General features: G+C 36.9%; 1 protein-coding gene across 1 annotated transcript; it reads right to left on the reverse strand.

The window, feature by feature from the left end:
• Positions 1-9,351: 9,351 nt before the first annotated feature.
• LOC131160199 (uncharacterized) lies at positions 9,352-9,669 on the reverse strand. The gene is given in 1 exon segment (XM_058115602.1): positions 9,352-9,669. A coding segment is annotated over 1 exon segment (318 nt).
• Positions 9,670-9,948: the final 279 nt, after the last annotated feature.

A 9,948-nucleotide genomic window follows, 5' to 3' on the forward strand; every position in this document is an offset into this window, starting at 1 on the left:
AAATACAAGCTTCTCAAGATATTGCAATGAATATGCAATACTCAAAAGTTTTATATAAGTCTTCTTAGGAGAGACTTATTAACAAAGTCCCCTAAGAACACTTAGGTTTAGCTCCCATAAAAAATCAAATCAATCTAATCAAAATGGGAGAGCAAACGTTTCTAATCAAGCACTCAATCAACTTACAGAGATTTTGAGCAATAGGAGAAGGTAAGTATGAGTGGTTAGGGCTTAAGAATGAGTATTATAGGATTTGGAAATTTCAGAAAATTTCTCCTAATCAAAGTGGCTAATCTCTTGCTAATTTGCACAAATGATCTCATATATATAGACATAGGAAGAGATATGACCGTTAGGGACCTATTGGTATTATAGGGAAGTTTAATGGCGTTTCAAATATTTTCACCCTATTTAAAAATATTAACTGCGGTAAAAAATGAGGTGCAATTGGAGAGGTCCAGTCGACCAGAACAGTTTTAGTCAACCAGAGTTCATATGGTTCGGTCGACCAGGGCATTTTTGAACTGAATGGTCGGTCGACCGAAAGTGCCTTTCCAAAGGTGATTTTCCATTTTACCGAGGTTTGGTCGACCGAGTCATTTTGAACTGGTTGGTTCGGTTGACCAGACCGTTGGGATTTTTCTCGAGGACCCTCGGTTGACTAGGTAGTTGGAGAACATTTTTTGCTCGGTCGACCGAATGGTCAATATATTGACCTCAAGGGGTTTTGGTTGACCGGGGGGTTTTGAACTACATAGGTTCGGTCGATCAGGGCCTTGGTCAACTGTTGACCCCGGCTTGTTTTGGTCAACTAGGGCAAAATGAACTGCCTTGGCCGGTCGACTAAAAGTGCACAATGTATGCATTTTGGTCCTGTTTCAATACACATTCACCCTATTTAAGTGCCTAATGCATGCAAGTGCAAAGGTGAGTGTCCTAGGGTCATTTTATGTCCAAAATCAAGACACCAAAGGAATCCGGTAGTAAACCCTAAGGTCTCTCTACGGTCACTTTTAGTTCGTATTTGGTTTGAGCTTACGTAATAAATCATACGTGTGCTTATTACAAACCAAATATCCTAATTACCATTACATACCCTTGAATAAATATAAAGTACAATATAATTAGAAAAAGGTCTTCAACTTCACTCTCTCTTTGTGCTTTGTGATTTCCCAATATAAGTTCCCGCACAAAACCTCAGACACCCATTAGTTGCAATGAGTATTTGTCATAATCAAAACCGGGCGTGACCTATAAGGTCAACACAACATTTTTAATTGTGGTTTTAAGAATAACCATGGAGAGAAAAATCTAATTTAAAACCATATCCTAATAGGTAGGGCACAATCATAGCAAAATAGGTTTAGTTAGACACAATTTTGAAAAAAAAAAAAAAAAAAACTTAAAGGGAAGCAATATGTGATCAAAACTTATGCTACCCCCCTTTTGGCTTGCGAAATCCAACCAACCAAATTTGAGGAATTGATTCCAATTATCTTGTTTGTACGCAAAATAAAAGATGGAATTAAATTCTTTATTAGTGTCGGAGTGTCAAGCTTGAAGGAATCCAGGTCGTCCATTCTTTAGAGATCCATCGACTGCTTTTACACTTTTGTTATGGGGGGGCATTTATGTAATTTACCTGTAATTAATTGTAAATGAATAAAATAAAATAAAAACAGAAAGGGGCACTGGGGGTTTTAATTTCTGTTTTGACAGCTTCAGAAAAAATTCAACTTAGCCGAGACTTCCTTCCATTTCATAACCGAGAGGAGTGCCTTTACCTACGAGAGAGGACCTGCAACCCAAGAGAGAGTCGTCGCCAGTCGAGAGAGATCCTTCAGCCACAACGCATGAGAGAGGGAGACGGGAGGAGGAGGGTTTGGCGTTGGGGATCTCTAGCCTCCAGCGGAGGTTCATGCACGGGTAAGGGGAAGGTAAGCACAGATCTAAGTCTTAGGAGGGTTTATTTTTGGGAAATCAATGAGGAAGATAGGAAGAAGCCTAGGGTTCTTCGCAAGTGCAAAGGGGGGTTTTCTTGGGTCATTCTTAAACTGATTTTCAGAGGAGATCGGTAAGCCAAGAGAGGTAAATCTGTGTAATTGTGTTTATTTCCACCGTCTTTAATATAGCGCCTCCAAAGGTGAGTTCCTACTGTGGATGTAGGCCAATTTTTGGGCCGAACCATGTAAATTTGTTTTTGTGGTTTGTGATTGTGCATGTTTATGTTTTACTGAGTTTATTTTGGCTTTGCTGAATATTGTTTGGTAAATAAATATTTTTCTTGATCAGGCTAGGCACACACGCACACGTTGAAATAAACAGGTTTTAATTTAGGTGTGGTTGTGGTTGCTGCTTAAATAAAATCAGATTCTTATTGTGGTTTGTTAATAATTGATTAAAATCTGAAAATTAGAATAAGCAATCAGGTTATTCACACAACAAGTGATATTAGAGCCTGGCTTTGTGATGGGGACTGCTATGTTTGAAATAGAAAAATTCACCGGAAAAAATAACTTTGGTTTATGGAGGATTAAGATGTGTGCCATCTTGGTACAGCTGGGGCTTGAGGAGGCTCTTCTTGGAGAAAAGAAGGAGGCTTCCACTTCACAAGAGGGGAAACCAAGTTTACCCTCCACCGATAAAGTGATATTAGTATAGATGAAGAAGACCAAGCAATTATTTTTTTAAGTTCTCTTGATTCCACATGAAAATTTTAAAGAAACTATGATGTATTGGAGAGAGAGGTTGACTTTACAAGATGTGCGAGCAGTTTTGCACTTTTGGGAACTGCACACAAGTTTGAGTCTAAATAAGGTTCAAGGGAAGGGTTAAATGTGAGAGGTGGATCTAAAAAGAAGGACAAGAAAGGAAAAGGTAAGGGATCTAGATCAAAATTTAAAAGCAAAGCACTAAAGTGTTTTTCTTATCACAAGGAAGGGCATTTTAAGAGGGACTGCCCTAAAAGGAAAAAGGTTGTCAATGCCATCACCTCTGAATCAAAGGATAAGGCAGCTATAGTTTTAGATGGGTATGATAGTACAGAAGTGTTGAACGTCTCTAAGAAAGATTCGGGAAAAGAATGGATATTAGATTCAGGATGTTCCTTCCACATGTGTCCATTGAAAAACTGGTTTGAGTTCTTTACATGCTTAGAAGGAGGTTATGTTATCCTAGGAGACAATAAGTCATGTAAAATACAGGGTATTGGGACAGTAAGGCTTCTAATGCATTATGGGATTGAAAGAGTGCTAAGAGATGTGATGTACATACCTAAGTTGAAGAGAAACTTAATTTCTCTTGGTAGCTTAGATAAGACAAGGTACACATTTAAGTCTGAAAGAGGTAGCCTAAGAGTATGTAGAGATTCACTGGTAGTGATGAAAGGGGTGCTAAAGAATGGGCTATACACCTTGGTAGGAAATACAGTGATTGGTGAAATTTCACCTATCAATCACAACATAGAAAATCAGGTTTCCTTGTGGCATAAGAGGCTAGGACACGTTAGCCAACAAGGCCTAAAGGAGCTAGAAAAACAAGGGCTGCTTGGGGATAGGAAACTTGAGGAATTGTCATTTTGTGAGGAGTGTGTCTTGGGTAAGTCTACTAGGGTTAGTTTTAAGAAGTCCACTCACACCACAAAATAGACTCTTGATTACATACATTCAGACTTGTGGGGGCCTGCTACGGTTAGTTCTCATGATGGTTCTAGGTATTTTTTGTCAATTATAGATGACTTTTTTTAGGAAAGTATGGGTTTATATTCTAAAACATAAAAGTGATACTTTTGAAAAGTTTAAAGAATGGAAAACCTTAGTTGAAACTCAAGTTGGCAGAATAGTTAAAATACTGAGAACGAACAATGGATTAGAATACTTGTCAAATGAATTTTCTAAATTTCGTAAAGCTGAGGGGATTGCTAGACATAGGATTGTTAGGAATACTCCCCAACAAAATGGACTAACTGAAAGGATGAATAGTACTATTCTGGAAAGGGTAAGATGCATGTTAGCCATTTCAGGTCTGCCCAAGACCTTTTGGGCAGAGGCGGTGACCACTGTTGTATATCTTATTAATAGGTGTCCTTCCTCAACTCTAAATTTTAAAATCCCTCAAGAAATCTGGTCGCGTAAGCCTACTAATTATCAGGGTTTAAAAGTTTTTGGGTGAGTAACCTATGCCCACATTAGAACTGATAAATTAGAGCCTAGGGCTATTAAATGCATTTTTGTGGGATACCCAGAGGGGGTTAAAGGCTATAAGCTCTAGGTTACAATACCTGGAAAACAAAAATGTATTATTAGTAGGGATGTAGTTTTTAATGAAACTAAAATGAGGGGAAAATCATAAAATTCAGATGAAAGTGTTCGGCTTTCTGATACTAGTGACCTGCAGCTTGAGGTGGAGCAACCCTCCACTTCTCATAGCCATTTAGAAACAGATGTTGTAGATTTTGGGAAGCAAAACTCGAAACCAGAAACCTCTTAATTAAGTAAAACCTACATTCTAGCACGAGATAAGGAGAGGAGGGTCATAAGACCTCCTCAAAGGTATGGGGAAGCTGATATGACAGCTTTTTCTCTTTTTGTTGCTGAAATAGAAATTGAGGTGGAGCCTAGGACTTTTAGAGACACCATGGATAGTAAAAAGGCTGAAAAATGGATTCTTACAATGCAAAAAGAAATTGAGTCTCTAAACAAGAATAATACATGGGTGATGGTACCTAAACTGGAAAAATAGAAACTCATAGGATCCAAGTGGATCTTTAAGAGGAAAGAGGGAATCCCTAAAGTTGAACCACCTACGTATAAAGCTAGGTTAGTGGCTAAGGGATTTACACAAAGGGAAGGGGTAGATTATAATGAAATATTTTCCCCTGTTGTGAGGCATAGTTCAATTAGAATTCTATTATCTTTTGTTGCTATACATGACTTTCATTTGGAACAACTTGATGTTAAAACTGCTTTCTTGCATGGTACTTCAGAAGAAACAGTTTATATGCAACCTCCTAAGGGTTTTGATACAGAGATGAATAAAAATCATGTATGTTTATTAAAGAAATCTTTATATGGGTTGAAACAATCACCTAGACAATGGTATAAACGATTTGATTCTTACATGATTCAAAATGATTTCTGTAGAAGCAATTATGATGGATGTGTTTATTATAAATCATGTGATAAATGTAATATATATTTGCTACTATACGTTGATGACATGTTGGTTGCTTATGGAGACTTGGATATGTTAAATCAAGTTAAGTGCATGCTTAAATCTGAATTTGAAATGAAAGACTTAGCACCTGCTAAAAGAATACTTGGTATGGAAATAACTAGAGAAAGGAATAAAAAGCTTCTCTACTTGTCTCAAAAGTCTTATATTTCAAAGGTGTTAAAAAGATTTTATGAGTCATCTTAAATCTACTTCTGTTCCTGTTGCACAGCATGTTAAATTGTCTAGAAAACAGTGTCTTGAAACTGAAAATGAGTCACTGTTTATGAATAGAATACCTTATGCTAGTATGGTTGGTAGTGTAATGTATGCTATGGTATGTTCTAGACCTGATCTATCTTATGCTGTGAGTCAAGTGAGTAGATTTATGAGCAAACCTGGAAAACCACATTGACATGCTTTGAAACAAATTTTTCAATACTTGTTTGGAACAAAACAGTAAGGATTAATATTTGGAAAAAGGGATATGCATTGTGAAATAGGGTTAAAAGGATATGTAGATTCTAATTATGCTGGAAATCTAGATACTAGGAAGTCTTTGTCTGGTATGGTCTTTTCTTTTTTTGATAGTACTATTAGTTGGAAATCACACATGCAGTCAGTGGTAGCCTTATTTACCATGGAGGTTGAATATATTGTCATGACTGAAGCCTTTAAGGAGGCTATATGGATAAAAGGACTATGTCTAGAGTTAGGAATGTATAGTGGAACCATTATAATTTATTATGACAATCAAAGCACTATTCGTTTGGTTAGGAATCATATTTATCATGATAGGTCCAAACATATAGATGTTAGGCTTCATTTTGTGAGGGATATTATTTCTAGTGGTGAAATAGAAGTAAAGAAAATTCCAACAGAGGATAATCCTTCTAATATGATGACTAAAGCAGTACCTAAATCCAAGTTTGAACATTGTTCAAACTTGGTTAACCTTGGAACTTGCTAGCGTTTGTTTTGCAAGAACCGCCATAGGAGATGCTAAGGAGGTGCAAGGGTCACAATCTTGCCAAGGTGGAGAATTGTTGGAGTGTCAAGCTTGAAGGAATCCAGACCGTCCATTCTTTGGAGATCCAGCGGCTATTTTTACACTTTTGTTATGTGGGGCATTGATGTAATTTACCTGTAATTAATTGAAAATGAAAAAAAAAAAAAAACAGCAAGGGACGCTGGGGGTTTTAATTTCTATTTTGGCAGCTTTAGAACAAATTCAGCGTAGCCGAGACTTCCTTCCATTTCAGAATCGAGAGGAGTGCCTTCAACTACGAGAGAGGGCCTACAGCCCGAGAGAGAGTCGTCACCAGCTGAGAGAGATCCTTCAGCCGCAGCGCACGAGAGAAGGAGACGGCAGGAGGAAGATTCGGCGTTGGGGATCTCTAGCCTCCAATGGAGCTTCACGCACGGGTAAGGGGAAGGTAAGCACAGATCTAGGTCTTGGGAGGGTTTCTTTCAAGGAAATCAGGGAGGAAGATAGGAAGAAGTGTTGGCCCAACAAGGTCTTTCAATTGGTTTTGGTGATAACAAACAAAGGATGATTTAACTTAAAAAAAGTTGAGTTTTGGTGTTTCAGGAAATATGGATCAAGTGTAACTCAAAGCAAAGCTCAAATATAGCTCAAGTATGGTTTAAGAGAGAATAAGTATAAGTCAAGTATGAAGATAACTTCTCAATGATCCAAAGAGGGTCTAACATATTTGAAGCTCAAGCAAATTGTTCAAAGAATCTCAAGAGCAAAGAGAACTCAAGCATGAAGGCTTAGGAAACATATTTGTAAGTATTTCAAAAGGCAAAATATCTTTGAAATATTTTTTGAAGCTTTTTTCTAAGAGATTATCAAGGTTTAAAGACCTTTTTAAATATATTGAATTAAGTTTTTATAAAATTCATGGGAAAGCAAAATAGTTTTAAAGAATGCTTTTTGATAAAACATATTTTAATAAGCTCAGATGACTGAACTTTTTAGTTCAGATGACTGAAGTAGAGACTTCAGATGACTGAACTTTAAGTTCAGACATCTGAAGAATTACTTCAGACATCTGAAGAATTTCTAAAACAGGCAGAGAGTTGCAGCAGCAAGTTCAGACGTCTGAACTTGCGACTTTAGACATCTAAACCTGCGACATCAGACATAATAACCCTGACTTCAGACATCTGACCCTGTATCCAGTTCTATTTTTTAAGGATTTAAGGAACTTCAGACAACTAACCTCGACACTTCAGACATTTGAACACTGTTCAACGGGTAAAAATTTTAAAACTCTTATTTTTAAATTGTAGTCGTTTGAAACCCAAATTTTTTAACAACTTGGGAAACTCTTTAAGGAAAATTTTGCAACAAGGAAACCTACTTGGAAGCCTATAAATACATGGTTCTTGTGAATCAAAAACTTATCCCAAACATTAAAATTCTCTCAAAGCTCTCTTGCTCTCAAAATCTCTTTTACTCAATGTGGAGAAAAGGATTTTGGTGAATTCTTTGAAAAGTTTCAAAAGTTTATTTCATTCTTAATATTTTATCTTTTGAAGTACATAGTTTTGATTTGTACTAATTTGCTCTTTGTGTGAGCTTCTCTTGTACACCAGATTTTGATATTTCTCTTGTAGATTTTGGACGATTCTAGGCTGTTGGAACGTTGACCAAACAAGGACATATTGTTTGGAGAAGGCGGGCTTTAGCCTTGACCAAAGGAGTGGTTGTAAACAGGCGTTATTTCACCCCGTAACGGAACTACTATAGTGGAACCTTTGGTATTTTACTAAGGGAGAGGACGTAGGCTGTGTTGAAACCGAGCCTCGTAAAAAATCTTGTGTCTTTCTCTCTATTTTATATACTATACTTGTTGTGTTGTATGATTTCAAAGTGCAGGTAACAAGTTCCAAAAAGAAAAAAACCAAGATTCTTGGTATTTAGAAAGTACGTTTCGATTAACCGTTTGCGGAAACCCAAAAGGGAGTACGTTGGTTAATTTGCAGAAATCTTAATCAAGAGAAGCGCATACTAAAAACTAATTCAAATAAGGTGATAAACATTTACAGGGAAATCAACAAAAGCAAAATTATCCTTGATTGAGTGATTGAATTATCTTAACTTTATTGATTGTTTTGTTCATTTAAATTACAAGTATTCTAAAGTGTGCTTATAAAATATCTGTTGTGCTTTCTTTAGTATCTTAAAAAAAAGATTAAATATCATCAAATTGAAAAGATTCCAATTCACCCTCCCTCTTGAGAAGCTATTCCTAATTTCAAGAAGTCTAGGATTCTTCGCAGGTGCGAAGAGAGGTTTTCTTGGGTCGTTCTTGAACTGATTTTCAAAGGAGATCGGTAAGTCAAGAGAGGTAAATCTATGTACTTGTATTTATTTCCACCGTCTTTAATATTGCGTCTACGAAAGTGAGTTCCTGCCATGGATGTAGGCCAATTTTTGTGCTGAACCACGTAAATGTGTTCTTGTGGCTTGTGATTGTGCATGTTTATGTTTTGCTCAATTTATTGTCGTTTTACTGAATATTGTTTGGTAAATAAATAATTTTCTTGATCAGGCTTGGCACACACGAATATGTTGAAATAAACAGGTTTTAGTTTAGAGGTGGTTGTGGTTGTTGCTTAAACAAAATCAAATTTTTATTGTGTTTTGTTAATAATTGATTAAAATCTGAAAATTAGAATAAGCAATCAGGTTATTCACACAAACAATTAGAATACCAAGTCCACAAATTGAAGAAATGGTGATTTCACCTCAAATCATGGTTCAATTCCTACATCTTAATTTTTAGAGGACCATTATAACCCTAGAAAAATATGCTAATACCCAAAATATCCATCAATGAAACTACCCAAATAGAAGAACCCTAGCATCAACCTCCATTCAACTTAGAATACTTCGAATTCTAAACTTTGCCTTCGTTGCCTTCACCTTCCTTTTAAGCTCATCCCCCACTACCTTGTATGATGCTACACCTCTCTTAATGTTTAATTTGGTATATCATTTTTTATGTGTGATGATTAAATTGTCCAAAAATGGGTAAAGGAGTGGAGAGAGGATAATCTGCAATGCTGATTCTCCTTCAAACTCTTTTTTGTTGACAGTAAGCGTAAGTAGCACCCACGTCATGGACGCTATCTCACTGCCTCTGCCATGTTTAGGGGCAAGATGAGCACCAAAGAAGTGGATGAACAAATGATCAATGTTCAGAATAAGAACCTTTCATACTTTGTGGAGTGGATTCCAAACAATGTCAAGTCAAGTGTTTGCGACATTCCTCCTAGGGGGCATTCCATGGCATCAACCTTTATTGGGAATTCTGCCTCCATTCAGGAAATGTTCCGGCGTGTAAGCGAGCAGTTCACAGCCATGTTCAGGAGGAAGGCTTTCTTGCATTGGTACACAGGGGAAGGCATGGATGAGATGGAGTTCACTGAGGCTGAGAGCAACATGAATGACCTTGTGTCTGAATATCAGCAGAAATCAAGATGCAACGGCTGATGAAGAACTTGATTATGAGGATGAAGAGAAAGGAGTCCATGAAATGTAATGAAGTATGAGAGAAGAGGAAGGAATCCATGAAATGTAATGAAGTATGAGAGAGCCATAAACCTCTGCTACTGCCTTCGGTAAATAATGCCCAAGTATATCTACTACTTCTGGTTGAGTTTGAAGGTTTTTGGGGTCATTCTATGGGTGATGATTGTGATTTGTGAGTAGTAGACTACTAG

Source organism: Malania oleifera, chromosome 7 (genome assembly GCF_029873635.1).
Source record: "Malania oleifera isolate guangnan ecotype guangnan chromosome 7, ASM2987363v1, whole genome shotgun sequence".
In the NCBI taxonomy this organism is placed as follows: Eukaryota; Viridiplantae; Streptophyta; class Magnoliopsida; order Santalales; family Ximeniaceae; genus Malania; species Malania oleifera.